We start from the raw sequence: 22916 nt of genomic DNA, 5'->3' as shown, positions 1-22916 counted from the left end.
CATAAATTTAAAATTTATTCTTTTTAAAATTATTTTCATACTACGAAACCAAATGAATTTTATTCTCTAAGTTCTACTCTTACCCTATGTTTGGATAGCTCTTGGATTTGGAGTTGTATTAGATTTGAATAAGATGTAATATTAACTTTATCAAAAAAAAAAAAATATAATATTAAATTGTATTGAAAAATTTTTAAATCCACCCAAATCCAGATTCAAGGTCTGAAATCCATGCTCCCAAACACAACATCAGTTTTTGATGATGTAATATTGATCCACATAGTGGAAATTCTTTTGTAATGCTATTGCACAGGATGTTGCCTTGTAATTATAACTTTTTTATTTTAACTCTTTTCTTATTTTTACTCTAGTGTGGCAAAAACAAGGAAATGATATGTTTGGTTTTATCTTTCATTTTAAAGATTCATTATCTTCTAATATCCATTCCTATTTCAACCATCTAAAACAAATATTGATCCCTGCCTTCTTGTCTTTGAACAACAGCATGCACGCATACACATGTGTGCATACTAATACTAAGTTTATTGTTCATAGGTGAAAATTGAAGTGGTTGTCATGTGGGATTTGAAAATATGTTTTATGCGTAATGAAACTAAAGGAGTGTCATGTTGGATGTCTTTTTGAAATGGGTTATTTAACATACAATTAAGTAAAAGGCTAGAACACAAGTATCTACAAAAGGTTAGGAGGAAGAGTGAAGGCATGGGAGACAGTATAAGCCATAGTCTCCTGCTGATTTCCGCTACTGGTATTTGCTTGTTTTTATCATTTAAAATTTTTAAGGGTAATCTTGCATGTGGTGAATGTTGGAGTGGATTGATGAAAACAAATTCAATTCTCTCTTCTAAGTTGATACTCTCTATTGTTTAGTTTTTTACTTTATGTTTTAAGTTTTGTTTTTGAGGATGATTTTGAATTGCCCCTTTCTTGTTTTCTTATTCTCTCTCTTAAAAAATCTTCTTTTTCCATTTGAGAAAAATTATAATGTAAGATTACCATTCAGTGGACTGATTATTTTCTAATTTGCATTAATGACTTCACCTATGGTATGAAGCAAGCTTGGGTTTTGTATTTGATTAATTAATTTTAATTTCTAGAATACAAGTCAAATCATAACTTAGTCCTTGTACTTCTAAGTGAAACCTATTTTGGTCCCTATAGTTCTTTTATTATTATTATTATTATTGATAAAAAAACTTTACTGAAAATAAAAAAAGGATGTACGAGAAAGAGGATTCCTTCATGACAAAACAAAATAATCAGAAAAGGCTAATATAGTCATCCAATTACACTAAACTCAGAGAAACAACTTCTGCTAAAACAACCAGAAGAAAATGGCCCACAGTGCTTTGAAAAAAATAAAAGAACAATTATCACCAAATCAAATGAAGAAAATATGATCTTGAAAGACATGAGCATTTCTTTTCAAACACACCACCAAGAAAATAGTGATATAGCAAACCACTATAAGCTCACCAAATCAAATGAAGAAAATATGATCTTGAAAGACATGAGCCCACCAAGAAAATAGTGATATAGCAAACCACTATAAGCTCACATCCTTAAGCCTTCCAAAATCTCTATAAGATGTCAATAAGAAGGCTTTCCAGGAACTAGGGCACACCCAACGCTTACTAATCAAACTGAAAGGATTTTATAAAAGATTCAAACCATATAGCAACACAAAATAAGAGATATAAGAGTCATGAGACTCATTGCTAGCATATTACACCACACACATGTTAGGACACAAGCCTCATAAGGTCTTCAAATTCGAGACATATAGCTGGTATTAATTCTATTAAGGATGGCAATTCATTTAGAAGCCTTTACCTTAGAGGGGAGCCTTAGCCTTCCACAAATGATTAGCAAGGGGGAAAGGATTAGAAGAACCTGTTAATAATAATATTTACGGGAGAACACACAAGAAATGTCTACAATCCAAATACTGACATCCCCTTGAAAAGCAGGCTGGAGAAAATCCAACAGAAGTTAAAGAAAGCTCCTCAGTGTCCCTATTTGGTTCTTACAAAAGTGACAATCCCAAAAACACAGTTCTTATCAAGAACTAAGAAGGATGAAATAGGTGCATTATGACTCATGATAAGACAAAAAAGAGAGTAAAAGCAATAGAAAAAAATAGTGCTTCTCTAATCAAAGGTCCTCCCGGGAAAAAAATAAAAAAATAAAAATTTGAGAACCATCGCTTACTTTAGATCTAATAAAGGAAAGGAAAAATGATGAAATTTGCAAGATAAATTTCCATGGGCTTTTTTGAGAAACTCTAATTCCAACATTAGCATTCCACTCCCATTCACTTGCGAGCTAAATTTATTTTTGATTACTTTATGCCAAAGATAACTAGTTTCTAAGGGGAAGTGGTTATGGCCACTTCCCAAAATGGCAATTCAAATCCTAACATCCCCTTCGAAAAGAAGGTTGGGAACAATCCAATAGCTGTAAAGAAAGCTCCTCAGCCTGCCTATTCAATTCCTACAAAAGTCAAAATCCCAAAAACACAATCCTCATTGAGAACTATGGAGGGATGAAGTAGGTGCATTATGTCAGATGGTAAGACAAAGAAGAGAGTAAAAGCAATAGAAAAAAAATAGTACTTCTCTACCAAAAAATCCTCTAAAAAATAAATATGAGCTATCGCCCACTTTATATTTAATATAAGGAAAGAAAAAAATGATGAATTTGCAAGATAAATTTCCATGAGCTTTTGTGAGGAACTCTAATTCCAGCATTAGCGTCCCACCTTCATTCACTTGTTATCTGAATTTATTTTTGATTACTTTATGTCAAAGAGAATTAATTTCTAGGAAGAAATGCCATAACAACTTTCTAAAAGGGCAATTTTCTTTGACACTGAATTACCAAGGCTCAGCTCTCCTGCAGCCTTTAAACCTACAGTGAACCTCCCAACTCACAAGATGATCCCTCACCCCTACTCGATCAAAGAAAATTCTGCATAATTCATCACAACTTAGCAGAGTTATCTAACTCCTCCAAATATTATCACCTAATGAAACACCTTGATAAGTTAGGCTATTACAAAATCTCACGGCCTGCAAGAGTAGAAAAATGAGAAACCTCATTGGGATCCAATATTAGTAGAGTACCTAGGCCACACTTGCCCAAAGTAACTTTTAACCTGGACAGTGAATCAAAAGGTCTAGAATATTGCAGAAAGGAGACCTATTATCCTGCAAGGAAAAGATATTGTTGTTAAGAGTATTGTTAGACAACTACAAATGCAAAATAGCAACCTCATCCCTCCCCCAGAAAGACCTTGTACAGGTCTCCTTTCCAAAATTCTATCAATCATCCTACTCAATACATTAGCAACCATGGTAAAGGAAAAGGGAAGAATCTCCTTGCCTCACCTTAGAAGCTGAAAACCAACTTTTAGGTTCACCTCTGATAATCATTTTGAAGAAGTAAAAGAAAGACAACCTCTCAAAACATAGTGGTTTAAGTAATAGGTCAGAAAATCATTCACCTTAATAGAATGATCCTTGCTAGGAACTAGGGTGACACAAGTGGAACAAACTTCTTAGGAATCACATCATTGGCATAAAATTTGTGAAGAACTCTCAATAAATTGTCTTTAATCACACCCTAAAGAACTCCAAATTAAACCTTTAGATTCGCATTTCTCCCCATCCATACTGGAGACCGCCTCTTTAACTTCTTCAAAAGGCCTCTCCAACCACAAAGCCTTATTGAACCTTTAAATGTCAATGTCAAAGCTTAATATACATTGTGGGTCCGCACCTATTAGCTTAAGCTTTTAGGTAATGTGGTTATCAACATGGTATCGGAGCTGGTTACTGGGAGGTCCTGGGTTGTAGTCTTGGTGCTGCGTTATTGGGTGTTATTTATTGTTTGTTTATCTGTCTGCATGCTATTGAGTTGCTCACACAGGGGACTGTTAAAATTTGGGATACATTGTTGGCCCACAACCTAATGGCTTGTGCTTTTAGATAAAGTGGTTATCTAATAGTTAAAATCCTTTTTTCCCCTAAAATTTTTGGCCCTATATTAGAACAATCCCTAACTTGACATAACCATGGCAAAAACGAAGAAGCAGATTAGATTTAGGCCATATCTAGGCTCATTCCAAAGGATATTAATATATTTTACATTCAAGCGTTGCTTGGAAAAGGAGAGGGGATGAAGATGGGCTCTGTTAGAGATGCTGGCAGTTAGTGTATTTAATTTTGTCCTTTAATATTCCAAGTGCTTTTCAACAGTTTCAAAGACTTCATTAAGAATTGATGGTCCTTGTTTTAGGTTGAAGGAATGCTAACTTTGTGCTAACATCAAAATTGAAGGGGTAGAAAGAAAACCTCAAGGTAAGGAATAAGAGCACCTTTGGAAGTATTCAAGCACAAAAGAGCAACATTCTTAATGACATCAAGGATCTCGATGAGCAGGAAATGGTGAAGGGCTCTGTATTGAATGACAAAAACGATTTTGTTGAAGAAGGAATTGTTAGAGATCATTCGCCTTGAAGAGACACCTCGAGGCAGAAATCTAGACCCTTATGGCTCAAGGAGGGGAGATCGGAACACTAAAATTTTCCATTGGACTACAAATGCTCACTTGCAGGTTGAACACCATTTTGAGCATTGAAATTGGAGAGAATATCTTGGTTGAGGAAGGGGAAATCAAAAGAGGCATTTGTGAGTTTTACAAAGCCTTTTATTCCAAAAAGGGAAACTGGAGACCTTTTGTGGATGAAATTAATTTTAAATCGCTTAGCCCCCCTACTATGGAGTAGCTAGAGAAACCCTTCAAAGAAGCTGAAATCTTCCGAGCTATTAGAGATTGCAATGGTGTTAAAGCAGCTAACCTTGATGGTTTCTTCTTATTCTTTTTTCACTCTAATCAAGACACTGAACAAGACCTTGTTGACACTTTTGAAGACTTCTTTGGATTAGGCAGATTTGTGCGCAACATTAATGCCATCTTTCTTACTTCGATTTCGAAGTAATCTAGGGCTTTTAACATCAAGGACTTTCGTCCAAACAGCGTGGTGGGAAGTATGTATAGGAATTTTGCTAGTCCTTGTTGAAAGGATCAAAAGCGTCATTTTAGAAGTTTTTAGGCATTACCAACATGCCTTTGTTGTCGGAGGACAGATCATGGATGCAGCCCTCATTGCTAATGAGGTGGTGGATACCTATCAGAGAGGAAGGACTAAGGAGAAGTAGTGTGGTGTGTATGCTAGATATGGAGAAAGCTTTTGATCATGTCAATTGGAACTTTCTTCTTTATCTTCCTAGGAAAATAGGTTTTGGGGAGCGATGGTGTAGTTGGATTGCCTTTGTATAAGTACTCCTAGCTTCTTAGTGCTCATAGATGGGTTCCCTTCTGACTTCTTTGGTTCCTTTAGAGGTTTGAGACAAAGGAATCCTTTGTATCCCTTCTTATTCATTGTGGTGATGGAGGTGTTGAGCCTCATGTTGGAAAAAGCCGTTAACAAAGGACTTCTTAAAGGCCTTAGAGTCGGTAGTAATGGAAGATCTTTGGAGGTCTCTCACCTTTTATTTGTAGATGACACCATCATATTCTGTGAGGATGACCCTTTATATATTCTAAACCCGTGTTGCATTTTAGGAGCATTTGAGGCCACTTTAGGTTTGAAAGTCAATCTTGGAAAAAACAAAATCATTCCAATTGGTTCTCCTTGTGGATCTCATGGGGTGCAAATTAGGATCCTTTCCTATCAACTACCTCAGGTTACCTCTTGGGGCCAGATTTAAAGATAAAAAAGTCGGCGACCCCATCATCAAGAAGTTTGAGAAAAGGCTAGCAGGATGGAGAAGGAACTTCTTGACAAAAGGAGGGAGACTCGCTCTTATTAAAAGCTTTTTGACAAACCTTTCGATTTACTTAATGTCTCTCCCCCACTTTCGATTTCTGTTGCCAAAAGATTGGGTGGGATTCAAAGGAGGTTCCTTTGGGGGAACTTGGGGGTAGAATTCAAATTCCACCTAGTCAAATCGGACTTGGTGAAACTGCCAATTAGTTCAGGAAGCTTGGGTTTAAAGTCTCTTCACATCTTCAATAAAGCCCTCCTTGGGAAATGATTTTGGAGATTCATGACCGAGAAGGATCACCTTTGATGGAAAATTGTTGCAATGAAATATGGGCTTGAGCACAATGGGTGGACCTCTCATGCTGGCAGAGGACCATATGGCGTAGGGGTGTGGAAATACATTAAGAAAGGTTGGAATTATTTTTTATCCTTTATTAGATTTTAGGTGGAGGATGGTGACAACATTTATTTTTGGCATGATGTGTGGATTTATCTGGAGGCTCTTAGTGTCTCATTTCCAGCCATCTACAACATAGCTTGTGATAAAGATGTTTGCATTAGTTAGCACCTTCAAGCATCAATATGGGGTTTTTTTTTTTTTTTTTGGAATATCCGTTTTCATAGAAATGTAGAAGATTGGGAACTTCACTAGTTCCTTGATTTCTACAGTCATCTTTACAAGATCCAACCTCAAAACACTCATGACCTTCCTATTTGGTCCATGGAAAAGAAGTGGGTCTTCACTGTTAGATCTTTTCACAAGAAACTTTTTAACCGAGAGTCAATCAACATTTATCAATTATGGAAGACATCTGCCCCAAATAAGGTTGCTTTTTTAACTTGGGAAGCAGCTCATGGTAAGATCTTGGCCCTAGACATGGAAGACATCTGCCCCACATGAGGTTGCTTTTTTAACCTAGGAAGCAGCTCATGGTAAGATCTTGGCCCTAGACAACTTGCAGAGAAGGGGGTTCTCCATTGCCAACAGATGCGCCCTTTGTATGGTTGAGGCTGAATTAGTAGACCATACCCTTCTCCATTGAAGATCTTTGGAATGTGGCTTTGACTCTTATCAGACAAAGGTGGGTTACCGCTAGATCTGTGGGAGGGGAGCTCTAGGCTTGGAGAGGGATTTGGGCATCAAAGGAAAAGAGGAAGGCTTTGTCTCTCTTTCCTCTCGCAATTTTTTGGTGTGCATGGAAAGAGAGGAACATATGTGTTTTCCAAAATTCAATCTTGACACTTCATTTTAACAAATAGCAATGGTTTACACAATTACTAGTTGGCATGGTGGACTCGTAGCAATGGTTTTAATGCAATTTTTCATTTTTTGTGACACCCTACAGGGTGCTTGATTTTCTTGCATTTCAATTTGGCATCCCCTTGATGCCCTTTTAATATATAATTTTTTTACTGATAAAAAAAAATTCCAAGTGCTTTTGTTCTTTGATATAGAGAATATGCCACAACATATTCCCTGACTCTCCTCTATAAAGGAGAGTTCTAGTTGAAAGAGGGGCAGAGCAAGTGAGAACTAAGGGTCTCTTGTAAGAGTTCTCTTGTATTCCCCATTGTTCTTGTATCTTGTTTGTTTAATGAAATATCTCTCAATGTGTTTCTCTTAGTGTGTTTCTTGCTCTATTCTTCTATCTTCTCACCTTCATTTGTACACTAAGTGCTCAATTGGTATCGAAGTCATGGCAGCTTAAAGACTTCTTCGGAGCCTCCATCACTCATGTCTTTGCTCACAATAGAGATTCTTGTTCTAACCCAGTATGCTCTATGGTTGCCACACCTCATGTGGATCCTCCATATCAGAACAATAATGAACAAAGCTAGACTCAATGCTTCTTTCTAAGCACTCCTTTCGATTGAAATTATTAGAGAATAAGACCTAAGGTGCCTTTAACTTGTTGAGAGGCTGTGAGAAGGCTGTGTTTTGGTCGAGCAAAGCTAGCTTCTCTAGTGATAGATGAAATAGGAATATTGAGATTGATTTAGTGCTTTATAATTTCATAAGATGGGCAAGAGATCCAATCATTCATAGGTAGTGAGAAGAGATTCTGAATGTGTCAATTGAGTAACCATGTCTTTCAGAGCCATGATCACTACGTCTCAATCCTTCAACTCTTCTCCTAGATTGTCATCTATGTTCAGCCTAGTTCGTCTTGATTATGTCCCAGAAGATGGTCTAGTTCCTTAAACTAAAAATCCCTAGATCACAAATTCATACTCTGTTTATGGCAAGACCAAGTATCCCTTAAACCTTTTGAAGAAGATCACTAGCAAGACAATTGTGCCAAGGGGCGTTAAGGAGATTATCGAAGCTTCACCTTTTGATTCTCACCAACTCTTGGCAACTGAAGTAGAACAAGTCGTGACCCTGGTGTTTTCTTTGGATCTTCCATGAAGGTGTCTCAATACACCCATATTCACTTAGGTGTGGTCAAGCTATACCTTACCTTCAATGGGAGGAAAGGTCTCCTTGTCTGCTCTAGAATTAAGCTCCTTGACTTGAAGTTCTATAAGTACGAGCATGCTTGCATTACCACTATGCAAACAACATTGAGTGCAGGAATTGTTAGCTTCGCAGTCTTCCTTAACTTCTGCATGCGCTTATCAGACCCGAATATGAGAACTACTCCAAGGTCCAAGTCCATATTGTCGGAGCACTGCATATCTCTAATTCTATTGCAGCCACTCTTCATCACCAGATGGTTTACAGAGTCCAAAATCATTCTCTTGATTTGGCAACCCCCTAAGAAAATTTGGACACTCTCTTTGTTAATTATGATACCACCCTTGTTCCAAGCTACATCCATATCCCAAGATAGTTACCCGGGGAAGAGCTACTCAAGCTCCATCTAGAGTCTTGGATCACTAAGTATGAATAGCTACATCACATCCCCAAGGCAATCATACTTTATGACCCCATCTATAAGACCATGCAGAATAGCGATGTTTATACCTCCTTCCCAAAAGCCCAAGAATACCCGTTAGATTCAACTTTCCAACATACGTTTCCTACCATGATGATTCAAACTCATCAGAAGTCATCAACACCTCCAAGAGAACAAAAGGTGATGATCAAACCATCCACTAGTGCCATCAACTTGGTTGATCCAACATCTCTGGGATCTTAAGTCTCAATCCTGTACTTTAAGGGAGATGGCTTTCTGGCCTACAAACTCATGATTAGAAGTCATCATCGGAAGGGTTATCTCCAAGTTTGTTGGCAGACTCAGAATCTTTTGGATAAATCTTGGAGACTATCGACAATTGCAGATATCACAAGTTGTAAATCTCAGTGTTTTCGTATCCACAATGAGGAATTTTGTGGAACATGGCAGGACCATGTTACCCAAGCCAGGGAAGAATATATGAAAATCAAATGTTATTTGCTTAAAAGAAGAGATCGTGAGAAGAATTATATTCTCATCTTTGAAAGATATTACACTCTTTGTTGACCAATTGATATCAATCTTAATCAAGTGTATCTCAACAACCTGCCAAATCCATTAGGAGGAGAAGTTCTCCGAGAACTTCAAATGAGTGGAAAAAGACTTGAAAGTACTTCTTTAGGTAAACTCTACCAAAGTACTCTCATGAATTTGGATGCACTTTGATTCTCCAGAAGATCCAAGCATAAAAAGAAAAAAATGTAAATGTCTAAGAAAGAAGAAGCACATGAAGGACCCGAAAGATCACCAATGTTACATCTGTAACCAAAAAGGGACGTTATGCAAAGAAATGTCCTCAAAGGCGAAAGAGAGTCAGACTAATATAGACGTTGCATAAAGTCTTAGATTGGGATTCAAATGATGACATTGAATCCGTTTTCTCTTTAGGTGATCATCAAAATGAAGAATCCATCCTTGCCTTCTAGCAAAGCGAGCAAACAGACCTATTAGATTCTTCGGACGAAGAAGATGAAGATTTCGAGAACTAAGGTTGATCCAAGTATTGGATGTTCCCATATCCAACCTACCAACAATGAATGATACCCAGTAGCATCAACAGAAGAGGAGGTTCAAAATCTCTGTTCCATACAGGAATCATTGTTAGCACAATTCAAGAAAGGAGACTGTGTATCACCCTTTGCTCTAGTATGGGCACTAGCTGATAAGTACTCGAAGCCATTTTTTGACACAAGAGTAGCGTGTAGTTTCTTGAAACCAAGCATTCTTCCAGACGATAAATGGTAGCCATGCAATCAAGGTTTCAAAGCAGCAAATGGAGAACATTTTGAGGTCAAAGTAAAGAGTGTCTCAATGTACGTTAATCTTTATCCAAAATGCTTAATTAGAGCCACATTCTTTGGATCAAACCTTCCTAACAAAGACCTCCTTATTGGATTCGATATAATCTAGCACTTAAACATAGTCCAGTGGACAAAACAAGGGCTAAAGTTTATGTTGTATCTTTTGTAGTGGACCAAAACTCCTAATCTCTTCCACATCACCCAGACCTTGGAAGAAGTAAGAGCGTAATGGGTCTCGACAAGCTGTGCTGACAACCACAACGAATTCCTGAAGAAATGCTCAATCCTGCTATGGAAGAACCCAAAGTTCTTTGTTAGCCTTCCATTCAAGAAGAATGAGGATATCAACTCTATGAAGGCAAGCCATTAAGGAATGAATCTAGAGTACTATTCATTGATGCATAATGAACTGTCCCAATTGCAAGAAGGACTAATTGAGCCCATTAAGTCACAATGGGTTTGTGAGGCCTTCTATGTCAATAAGAGAGTTGAGTAGACAAGAAGTAAGCTCAAACTTGTCATTAATTACTAGTCTCTTAACCACTTCCTTGCAAATTATAAGTTTTCATTACCAAATTAGGCCAGTCTATTTTCACAATTATCAGAGGCCTAAATCTTCTCAATGTTTGACTTAAAAGCAGACTTCTGGAAATTGGGTATCCATCCAGAAGATCGGCCCAAGACGGCTTTGTGCATTCCCCACTTCCATTATTAATGGACTTTCATGCCATTTGGGCTTAAGGTGGCCCCATCCATTTTCCAAAAGGCAATGATCAAGATATTCTAGCCTATCCTTCACCATGCCTTGATCTACATTGATGATATTCTCCTTTTCTTAAAAGATATGACATCCTATACGAAACTCCTAAATCAGTTTAATGAGATAATTATACATTACAGTATCGTGTTGTTAGAAAATAAGATGATAATTGGGGCAAAAGCTATTGATTTCTTTGGGATGAATATTAGCCAAGGAAAATATGAATTGCATCCACACATTCCGACACAGCTTAGCACCTTCTCGGACAGCCAGATGGCGACAAAGCAATTGCAACAATTTGTTGGTATAGACTTTGTCCCAAAGTTGGCAGTTTGCACAGTACCACTGCATCAACTATTGAAAAGAAAGATATGCTCCCCTAGGAATCCAGACACACAGAAGCATTAAGGTCGCTTGAAAGCAATGGCTATGCGATTGTCACCACTCCAGATTTGTGACAAAGGCTGAAGAATCTTGTTGATTGACCCAAGTGATAATTACGGTGGTGCAGCCTTAATTGAAGAAAATGATGATGGGACTAGACGTATCTGTGGTTACAAGAGTGAAACATTCAAAGAATCTGAATTACATTATCACTCCAAGTTCAAAGAAATTTTGGTGGTGAAAAGAGGAATTGAAAAATTTGAATTCCATCTGATTGGACATACTTTTGCAGTCAAGATGGACATGTCATCTTTTTCCAAAGATGATACAATTCAAGTAAAAGATTTTATTGTAGGGACAACTTCTCAGATGGGCAAACTAGTTCTCACAGTATAAATTTGGAGTGAAACATATCAATGGAAAGCACAACATCCTCGGTGACTTTCTCTCAAGGCCAACCAATCTCCAAGTCCTTTTTACTATGGCATACTCATCCTCTCCAAGTTCACTTAGTTTCACAAAATGAGTCCAGAGCCTTCCTAGTGAAATTCAAGACAACATCCTTTGCCACACCATCGAAAAGGGAAACAACAAAATGATTTAAGGTCTCCAGTCCATTCTCCTTTCCAATTATGGATTATTTGACGCACCATTAAAATATCTAGACTAGCATCCACTCTGTCCCTACATTAATGGCCTCTGGGTCCCTACACTGTCTTTCCTAATTTTCCCAAAAGAGGCTTTCCTTTTCCTCTTGTATTTGGTCAGAACATATCACATCGATATGATTCTACACAAGCCACGAAGGCAAAGGCTTTAGCAATATAGTTATCTCAAAGATTGGTTTCTATTCTTCAAAACTAAAGAACAATGGGTTGATTGGCTTGATTTCATAACTGGGTTCCTGTACCTATTGGCCTTTCATCTCAGAGATAAAGTCCAAACACAAGGGGGAGATAGATATGTCAATATTTTTCCCATATGTGAAAGGATACGCAACTTCAAGGAAAACCCATTTGTAGATCCACGCCTAGTAGTGCCCCATTGGCTTGAAATAAGAAAAAAGGATGTGCTATCTCAATAATGTTAATCTAGAAAAATTGCCACAAGACTTGTTCAACCCGGTGCATTACCAGGACGATGGAAGGGCCAAAAATAGTAATTACTCAGTCTTGTTCCCCCATTTATACAAGACTTACCTAACAAACAAGCTGACTCTATATCATGTGGGCCAGACGAGCAGCAATGGAACCATTGATGACCTGGAAGTAATGGCATGTTATCCTACTAAAGAAGAAGAGGAGTAGAGGGCAAGATATAATCTCTGATATGTCATGTCAACACCAACTTTATCAATATTAGTGAAAAATGGATGTAGTCCCAAGAGAGGGGGGGGGGTGAATTGGGTTTTAAAATTTTCTTTAATTCCTTTAATAAAATCTTAACCTTTTGTTGATAATGTACAACAACTTAATTCTTTTTATTTAATCCACAACCACACAAACATTCAATCAAACCAATTAACCAAGCCAATCAATCATAAAACATTCAATCAAGATATACTTTGCAACTTAATGGAAATTCTCAGCTTTTTCAACTTGTGTGCAGCCCTGTTTATATAAATTTGAATCAAGCCCTGTATATATGAAATTTGTCTCTCAATTTAATATCCAATACAACATCCAATCACTTTGTCCAAATACTTAGACCTTAAATAAACTTTAAGTTAAAGAGTCTTGGGGTGTTGAATCAATCAAAGTACTACTTTACAGTTTTCGCAAAAGATTGATCAACCAACGTACTCCCTTTTGGTTTCCGCAATCCCAAAAACAAATTAAGCTTAAGTTTATTTAATATCTAATCCACGTAGTACATATGATTTAGATATTTAAAACATCCACGCAGTTTTATATGTGCTGAAAATAAAGAGAATAAGGGAAAGAGAGAGTGAGATTGAGATTTTTACAAGGTTCGGCTTATACCCAGCCTACATCCTCACCTTTGAAAAACCACCAAATGATTCACTAAAACAGTTCCTTTGCCGGGCGGAATAACACCGTTACACACTCCTTCAATAGGCTAGAGCCGGCCTTTCCAAGTGATATCCCCTCACTCAGTCACTCCTTCAATTAGGCTAGAGTCTGCCTGTCTAAGTGATACCCCTCACTTAGCCAACGATCCAAACACCTTGGAACGTCCAAGAACTACAAGAAAACACAAGATACAAGCTGCGTACAATAGCACTCTCAAAACAGAGTAGATTAGTACACTTTCAGCACAATATACTTCAAAATAAATAACAATATGGAGTTTTAACTTGAAGCTTAAAGGAGTATATCACCGATTAATTCTTTCAATGATTGAAAGATTTAGAATTTGATTGCTCAATTCCGGTGGAAGAAGATCAGCAAAAACTCAGTTAGAAATTCGTGCACAATATGTGAGCTTGAGAGCCTTTGAATGATGAGAACAGTTGAGTGAGTTTTGAGTGTTGAATTTGATTTTTGGTAATTAATTCAATGATCTTGAGGCTTATTTATAAACTTGAAAAAGTATGTAACTTGATCCCCAAGTGACTTGGAATATTCCTCAAGTTTTCATAAAGTTTGAGTCCCAAACAATCTCATTTAAAATTTTTTTCTATTATACAAATTTAAAATCTGCCTCGTGGTAGTAGTTTTGGTCAGGCGCCTGTCCAATTATTTTAAAGGGGCAGTAGGGTGACAATCACTTGGTGGAACATTGGCAGTCTACTGGTGGGACACAGTCAGTCTACTGGTGGAACACAGTCAGGTTGTTGTCAGCTTCGAGTACCCTTAGGTTTTTTTGTCATAAACATTTCTATGTAACTCCAAATTTGACGTGCTTGGTGTCAAAAGAAAGCTAAGAGAAAATCCTACAACTTTCATGTTGAACACTTTTCAAAATAAAGAGTTTTTGATAGAGAAAAATGCACCTCAATGCGGATGTAGAAAAATTAACAGCATTCGGAAAGTCCTCTTTTTGATGCTTTTCATTCCAAAAATGATTTTAACCTTTTTGAAATAATTTTTGACCTTATAAAAATATTTTCCAAGTATGTTAAAAGATATCTAGGTCCAAGAAATTAACCTAAGAGCTTCTTGAATCCATATTGAAATTATTTGAAGTACTTACATGAAATTTCCTATAAACTCTTTCAAATTTTCAATTCTTGAATTCCTTGAGGTCTTTATACTTGCTTCATTTTTCTTTGAGCTTTCATCAAGTTCTCTTTAATCTTCATGCTCTCATGATCTTCAAGCTTTATCTTTGAATCCATTTTTGAATCCATGTTTTAAGTTTCATATTGATCGTCCTTCTTTGAAATATAAGCTTTCATGAATCCTTTTGAACACTTGACCTTGCATTCATCATTGAATCCTGAAATGATATCACTTAACCAAATATGTTAAGTTCCACTTGTTTGTTAGCATCAAAACAGGATGTTAAGCCTTGTAAGGCCAACAATTAGCTTTTACTATGATGCTTTATGTCGTAGTCGTTGTAAGCTTTATGTCACTATCATTGTAAGCTTTATCCAAAGCTGTTTTAGAAAAGTCACTTTAAATAAAGGGTCTTTAGCTTTATGCCATTTTCAATTTGTAAAAGCAGGCTTTGTAAGGAGTAAGAATAAAGAATATGCCACAGCATATTCCATTACTCCCCTCTATATGAGGAGAGTTCTAGTTGAAATAGGAGCAGAGCAAGTGAGAACTAAGGATCTCTTGTAAGAGGTCTCATGTATTCCCTCATGTGTCTTGTTTGTTTAATGAAATATCCCTCAGTGTGTTTTTCTTGGTGCGTTTCTTGCTCTATTTCAACTGATGGGTGCCCTTGGATATGCTGGCAGTCAGTGTCCTTAATTTTGTCCTTTAATATCGAAGTGCTTTTGTTCTTTAATATTCCAAGTGATGGGAGCCATCGAAGATGCTGGCAGTCAGTGTACTTAAATCTTGAACTTTAATATTCCAATTGCTTTTTAATCGTCCAGTGCACCTTAATAAACAGAGTGTAGAGGAACCAGTGAACATATTTAATTTTTAGTGCTTCAAACATGTTAGATTACCACTTTACCTAAAAGTTCAAGCTATTAGGTTGTGGGCTAACTATGTATATCAAGCTTTAACACTCCCCCGCATGTGCAGCTTGATAGCACATGGAGAGATAAACACATGGTAGATAACACCCATTGCAGGGAATGCAATAATTTTTTTAAACACCACGCAATAAATGTGGGCAACAAGACTAGAACCTAGGGCCTCCTGGTAACCAACTTTGACACCATGTTAGATTACCACTTCACCTAAAAGCTTAAGCTATTAGGTTATGGGCCAACAATGTATATCAAGCTTTAACAAAACAATTATTGAATGAATTTGACTTTTAACTTGTTTGAATTATTTGGCTATATGGTTTTGATTTTGTGCTTCCGGCTACTTTTTTTTTTTTCAAATTTTTGTCCCTGTTTCTAATGATTCCTTGACTTGCATTTTGAGTGAAGCTTTCGTTATTGAAGTTCCTGGTTGTAGGAAAACCAATGTTGGATTAGCATTTTCTGTTTGACTTCTTAGGCTGTGCTGATTCCGTGGGCTGTTTTTTACACTCCTTGGTTTTCTTCTTCTCTTTTGCCTGGGGTTCCCTAGACTTTTGTTAAGGAGATGTCTCTTCTCCTGATTGTACATTCTTGTTCTATCAAATGAATTTCTTTTTCTATTTTAAGAAAAAAAAAAAAGGAAAAGCAATCATGCAATCATATTGCATGTCGGATTGGAGTAACCATATATGATTTGAGTTATGGTATACTTCCACTTTTTTCTGGCTAGTTATTAAAATCAAGCACTTGGCCTAGCTTCTTTCTGCAAATCATTTGTTGAGAAGTCAGAAAAAAATGAAAATTGGCCAAAATCATCAGTAAGGGAATGATTATGCTAATGCGCGTGTTTCTCTTCCCATTAGGAAAAATGGTACAGCCAACCAAAAAATAAAAAAATGATATGAAAGGAGGTTACATTTTCTGATTAGTGAAAAGTTGTGAACCACCATTGCATGGGATTAAAATCATAAGTATGGCTGTGCAATTGGTCAGTTTGAGTGTTTTGGTTTTGTGAGATGGCAAACTGAACCAACTGATTCAGTTCGGTTTACTATTCTAGGAACTGAATTGAACCGGCGTAACCAAAATTCTGCATGAAGCAAAAGAACCCAAGCAGACAAGAAATGTGCAAGGCAAAAAAAACCAAACCAAATATTTGAAGAAAGAAACAAAGAAAATTTAGAATTGTATTATCACTTAATAAAATTATATATTTAAAAGATCCCACAAGGATTCAGCATCAGTAGGCTAATTTTAGATGGGAATTCAAATTTTAAAGCAAACAAATATAACATCATATATCAAAAGATTAATCTAAAGCACGCATGTACTATTTCGATTCCAACCGAATTTTCACTATTAACACTGAAAACCAAACTGAACTTTTTTCGGTTTGCTTAACCGGAGCCAAACAGAACTGAAGAGGTTTGACAACCAAACCGTTTGAATAGAACTAGCTCGGTTCGGTCAGTTTTTCCAGTTTGAACCGAATTGTGCACACTCCTAATCATAAGGGATTGAGAACCTTCTCTATCCTTGAGATTGTTTGTGCTATAGTTATTAAGGCTCTGGACATGACACTGGTGGATTTTACATGAAAATGAAACTGTTTGCTTCGTGAAATAGGTAATTGTAGCTCATGCATTGGCTAGGAATGGCTTTACTACAAACAAATACAGTGAATGTTTTTATGGACTGCCTTAGTATGGTGTCACTTCACTTGGCTATGGAGTATTTGAATTTTCTGATGAATTCTGAAGTTTGCCAACAAATTCATTATATTCTACCATTTTTTTGGCCTCTCCACGCCCGCATATCTAATGTGCTTATTGTCACTGGACAGCGTGTACTGTATGTAGATATTGATGTCCATCATGGAGATGGTGTTGAGGAGGCCTTTTATACCACAGACAGAGTTATGACTGTGTCTTTCCACAAATTTGGGGATTTCTTTCCTGGGACTGGGCACATCAAAGACATTGGGGCAGCTCAAGGAAAGTACTATGCACTAAATGTCCCCCTAAATGATGGAATGGATGATGAGAGTTTCCGTGGTCTATTTCGACCCATCATACAAAAAGTCATGGAGGTTTATCAGCCTGATGCTGCAGTTCTCCAATGTGGAGCAGATTCATTGTCTGGTGACAGGTTGGGGTGCTTTAATTTGTCCGTTAAGGGACATGCAGATTGCCTTCGTTTCCTCAGATCTTTCAATGTACCATTGATGGTCTTGGGTGGAGGAGGTTATACAATACGAAATGTTGCTCGTTGCTGGTGCTATGAGGTTGGTCTCTCTCTCTCTCTCTCTCTCTCTCTCTCTCTCTCTCTCTGCTTTTTTGATGTTGATCTGTTACACTGTCACAGACAGCAGTTGCAGTTGGGGTGGAACCTGATAACAAATTGCCTTACAATGAATATTTCGAGTACTTTGGTCCTGATTACACTCTTCACATTGAGCCATGTAACATGGAGAACCAAAACTCACCAAGAGATTTGGAGAGAATAAGGTGATTTTAAGCTTTTCATTACTGCTGTGTTTTTTAGCTGCAGTACATGCTAGTTCTTCCTCCTTAGGCTACTTCTCACGAGTTTAATACTGTTTGATTGAGTCATATAGTATTTCGATTTTGTATTAGGTCTGAAATTATTATCTTGTCCAAAGCATTCATATATGTAAAATGTCAAATAGAAATCTTGCTAATTTTGTTAAGAAAACAATTTGATTTGGTAAAAAAAAAAAAAGGGCAGCCTGGTGCACAAAGCTTCTGTGAATGCCTGGTTGGGAGAAGTGGTGGACCATGATGGGTCTATAATTCGTAGTCTTACCTTGCATTTTTGCAAGTGGCTGTTTCCACACCTCAAATCCGTGACCTCTAGGTCACACGGCGACAACTTTACCATTGCACATAGGCTCCCTAAAAAATTTGATTTAGTAAAAAACATGATTTATTACTATTACTTGCTCAACATATCTCCTTCATTAATCTCATTACAATGCTTGGCACGAGGGAACAATTGTGATTCCAATAGGTGATTTATCCAAGCTCCTCCTATCATGCAAGCAATTTGTAATTGAGGGGATATTCATTTATTTTTAATTAGGGTTGCATCTATGCTTTTAAACTCGGCTGGTCTATAGACCCTTTGATAGGCATTACGCCTAGTATATTTCATTTTGTCTTGTTTTAATTATTTTGGTTATTCAAAGACTTTCTATAAATTTATATGGGTAATAGGAGATTTGCCCATTTAATTCAGAATGAAAATTTAGCCATTTGATGGATTTCATGTCCAATAATTGGGTAATTGCGTATAATTTTTTGGTGGCTAGCCCTTTTAACTAGAAATAGAGATTTAACTATTTCAGTGATTTGCATCCTTTGTCTTGTAAATTTTTTATTGCTTGACCTTGGGGAAATTTTTCAAATTTGAAATTGCTTTTATTGGCAGATTTATTTACTTCACCCATTTGGAAAATGAGTTGACTTCGTGCCCTTAATGAGATCAAGTTGAAGTTAGTTTAATTTTGTGTTTTTATCACTTAATTTATTTAGTTTAGTTTTGTGTTCTTCTCAATTTATTAAATGAAGCCATTGGGATTTTGATTTGAGGAATTTAAATGAGTGAAAGTTCTTGCCTTTAAATTTTGAAAAATTAAATTCAAGATTTATGCAGTTAAAGACACATTCACACTTAGTGAACAATTTTAATTGCAATATTTTCATTGCATTAATGATTTATATGCTTGGTAACATATGCATTTGGATTCAGTCAAGACTCAATTTTAACTTCATATGCGATTGGGTTCAGCATCCACTTTTTTAATTGAGTCAAAAACTAATTAAGCTTGACTATAATTAGAGTGAACACCTGCATTTTCATTTAGAGTTGAGGTTTTTATTTTTAGTTGAGTTCAACACCCACAGATCACGGTAGGATTTAGATTTAACGACTCTTTGTTTAAGTTAATTTGGATCAATTAGATTTAACGACTCTTTGTTTAAGTTAATTTGGATCAAGATTAATCCACATGATTTAATTTAGAGTCAAAGATTTTGATTTTGTTGAACTTCTGATTGGATTTAACACCTATATTCTAATTTACAATCAAAGAATCAAATTTTATTCAATATGTGAGTGGTTTCCACTCTTGCATCATAATTTAGAGTCAAAACATATTTTTTTTATTAGGTTCGAATTTTAAACTATTTAAAATAAATTTCTACATGTAATTTTATCTAAGTTTCATTGAATTAGTTTTGTTTTCGAAATGTTTTGTCTTACTTTTAATCATAATAATATTTTTGCCTCCAAAATGATGTACACTAGTTATTCTTTTATATGTGAGACACACACACACACACACACATTGCTACTTGATTTCATTTTATAACCAAATGGAGTTTCTTCCTTTAGGTTCAAACATTATCTCATCTAAAATGGATTTTCTAGATGTAGTTTTATATACTTTTGGTTGAATTTACATTCTTTTTTGAATGTTGTCTTACTTTTAAAAATTAGGATATTTTTGTACATAAAATGATTTACCCTGTACTTTTATATATAAATTGATAAAGATTAGGTCTTATGTAAAATTGTATGTTCATAGCCAAGCTCATTATAAGTTTTAGATGGACCCTTATCATGGTCGTAGTCTCATTTAAAATAGTCTTTTGTGGTTAAATAAATATAGAAAATATATGGTAATTGTGACAGGAAAAGTGTCAGAAGAGTTCCAGAGAAGTATCCAAAATTGTAGGAATTTTTATAAAATTGTTGATGCATCTAGAGAGTGTCCACGCATCCAATACATGTCTGTGAAGTTTCAAAAAAGTCTCAGCATCTGTGAAGTTTACGACACTCTAGTCGTTAAGGGTCGAGATATGTCTCTCAACTAATTAACATGACTTGTGAGGTACAGCAATTATTAGGTAATAGTCAAGTTAGAGCTGTGGCTATGAGTGCTAACTATGGTCCAATGTTAATGATGTGTAAAATTTAATTTTTGTTTATTAATTTGATATATTTTTTTATTTTCTTTCTCATTTTCCCTCATAACCAAACATAAAAAAGCGGATTCCGTCAAATTTTCCTCCAAAAATTTTCCAAGTTCCAAACGGCGCCTTAGCAGCTGGCAACCTTCCAGTTCAACATGTGGTATCTTGTTCACTTCTAAAGTTTTTATGGCTTTTGGGTTCCTTTTTTTTGTTTTCATCCACTGTTCTTTACCAATATATTTGACACTACAAAAAATATATCTAGTTGTCATATATACCTTGCACAGTATGGATGAAAATTCTGCAATTGAAAAATTTGCAGGAATATGCTGCTTGAACAACTTTCAAGACTACCACATGCACCCAGTGTGCCTTTTCAGACAACTCCACCCATTAGTCAAGCTCCAGAAGAGGTTGGTTTCCGATTTACAAAAGTACTTTGAATTATTATTATTTTTTGTTCTCTCTTCACCCTTTTTATTTCTGTTTTTGACTTATTGGATGACTGTTGGATATAGGCAGAAGAGAATATGGATCAAAGGCCTAGACCTCGTATTTGGAATGGTGAGGATTACGAGTCTGATCCTGATGAAGATGAGAAGCCTCGACGTCAAAGGTCTAACACTGATTGTCAGCCTATGGAAGACGATGGCAAGAGGTAATCCTTTATGTTTCATTTCATGTGCAATGTGATTTAGCGTCTGGCGGAAATGTAAACTTGTGTCTGAGAAGTATCCTGCACTGGTTGGAGACTCTGCAGTCATGCCTCTGTATTGGACATCAAATGTAATGCAGATTGAAAAGGTTTAGAACTAACTTATGTTTTAGAATGTCCCCTGTCCAGAAAATGACTGCATTTCATACACCAGTGCAGGGTAGAATTATATCTCTAAATGAATTAACCGAATCGCCTTTTCCATTGACCTTCACCATAAGGGAGTGTTTGGTTCATGGTATCAAAACTATTACCATGGAATGACATTCCTGAGAATCTCATTCTTGGGAATTGGATGTCTGTCTCATGAAAATATTTTGTTTGGCATTATAAGATTCTCAGGAATGCATTCATGATTCCCATGTCCATGTTTGGTTCAGGAATGTATTCATGATTCCCATTTCCATGTTTGGTTCAACAAGGGAATCTTGGCCACTATTTAAAAAAAAATGGCGCCATTATACCCTTGACAGTTGTGTGACCAATATATGAAAGAGTGATTCTATTTTCAACACAAAAACATACTAAAATTACATAATTAAATTCATGTCTTAAACTTTTAAGAATCGTGGATTAAAAAGTTCAACAATTAAATAATTAATTAACTGAAATAATTGAGGGTAATATGGTGTCTGAATATTAACCATTATACCATATTATTTTAACACAATAGTAATAGTACTTTCATTTTATTAATAATTTATTATTTTAAATATAATAGTAGTGTGATAATACTATATTTTAGGGGCATTGTCTGATAAGTGAGGGCAATTTGATCCAAGAAAAGTAGGATTCTCCCACAGAAACTTACCTGTGGCTGGGAATGGGTTTCCATGTTTTGTGGAATCTTTACATAACTAGGAATGTGAATATTCCTGACATGTTAGATTTTCATGCTCAAATAAACGTGGAAATGAAATGCCATGAGCATAACATTCTCAGGAATCGTCAAAGACATGCGAATTAAATGCTCCCCAACTGTTTTCCCTTCTTACTAGGACCAGATAATGAGGGGTTTGATTGTTCTGTTTTGTTTCACAATTTGCTTCTCCCTGACCCAGATGTAATGGTACTCCCACCTCATGTTTACATTGAGAAGAGGTTCGGTGTTATATTTTCCACAAGTGAACAGTGGCATTGTTATATTTTTTAGAAAGAGTGGTGGAGATTGATTGCATATTGCGAAAGGCCTTTCTAATAGTGATGTTGATAAATTATAAAAGTGATTTGCTGCTTCTGCACTGTTTCTAATCATGAGGTCATGTTTTATGGTTTTTTATTACAGGGATACTACCTATGAAATTAAAGGGAAAATAGCAGAAGAGCGTCCGCCTACTTTACACTGATGGAGTTCCTTCTCCGTGAGTCCATCCATGACTTCTTCCTTGTAGGATTGTAGCTATGATCTTATTATTTGAGGCCTAGTGGATTCCTTGTCTGTGAGTCCAGTCATGAGTTCTATCTTGTAGCTATGAGCTTATTATTCCAGGCCCATGGTATATGCAGAAGATCATAGATCCTCTTGATGGGGTTATTGGAGAAAGCTTGTAACAAATTGTCAAGTAAATTGAAAGAAAACGAAAATGAAAATGAGAAATCTCATCCTTTCGGTTCATCTGTTTTTTTCACTGTCTGATGACATAACAGAGAATCATTTAGAATTAGATACACAACACAAAATAGATGTGTTACCTCCATTGTGTAGAGGTAACTGTTCAACTTGATGACAATTGCTATCATTTTTTCTTTTGGGTTTAGTTTCAAAGACTTTGGTTACATTTGGTTTGTGGAGCTTTGTGCACCGGACTATTTTCATTGTAGATGGTGATTAACA

At 36.2% G+C, this 22916-nt stretch overlaps 1 protein-coding gene across 1 annotated transcript in view; it reads left to right on the top strand.

Annotated features, from left to right (window-relative positions):
- LOC131146268 (histone deacetylase 6-like) overlaps positions 1-22697 on the top strand; it is a 28431-nt gene extending 5734 nt beyond the window's left edge. Inside the window, exons 2-6 of the mRNA XM_058095741.1 lie at positions 17214-17654; positions 17735-17877; positions 20690-20780; positions 20886-21025; positions 22368-22697. Of these exons, the coding sequence (XP_057951724.1) occupies positions 17214-17654; positions 17735-17877; positions 20690-20780; positions 20886-21025; positions 22368-22428 (876 nt within the window). The 3' untranslated portion in view covers positions 22429-22697. The remainder of the gene's footprint in view (positions 1-17213; positions 17655-17734; positions 17878-20689; positions 20781-20885; positions 21026-22367) is intronic.
- The last annotated feature ends 219 nt before the right edge of the window (positions 22698-22916 follow it).

Source organism: Malania oleifera, chromosome 13, assembly GCF_029873635.1.
Source record: "Malania oleifera isolate guangnan ecotype guangnan chromosome 13, ASM2987363v1, whole genome shotgun sequence".
In the NCBI taxonomy this organism is placed as follows: Eukaryota; Viridiplantae; Streptophyta; class Magnoliopsida; order Santalales; family Ximeniaceae; genus Malania; species Malania oleifera.
The sequence above is the reverse complement of the archived record's forward strand: the minus strand, read 5'-3'. Positions and strand labels throughout refer to the sequence as shown.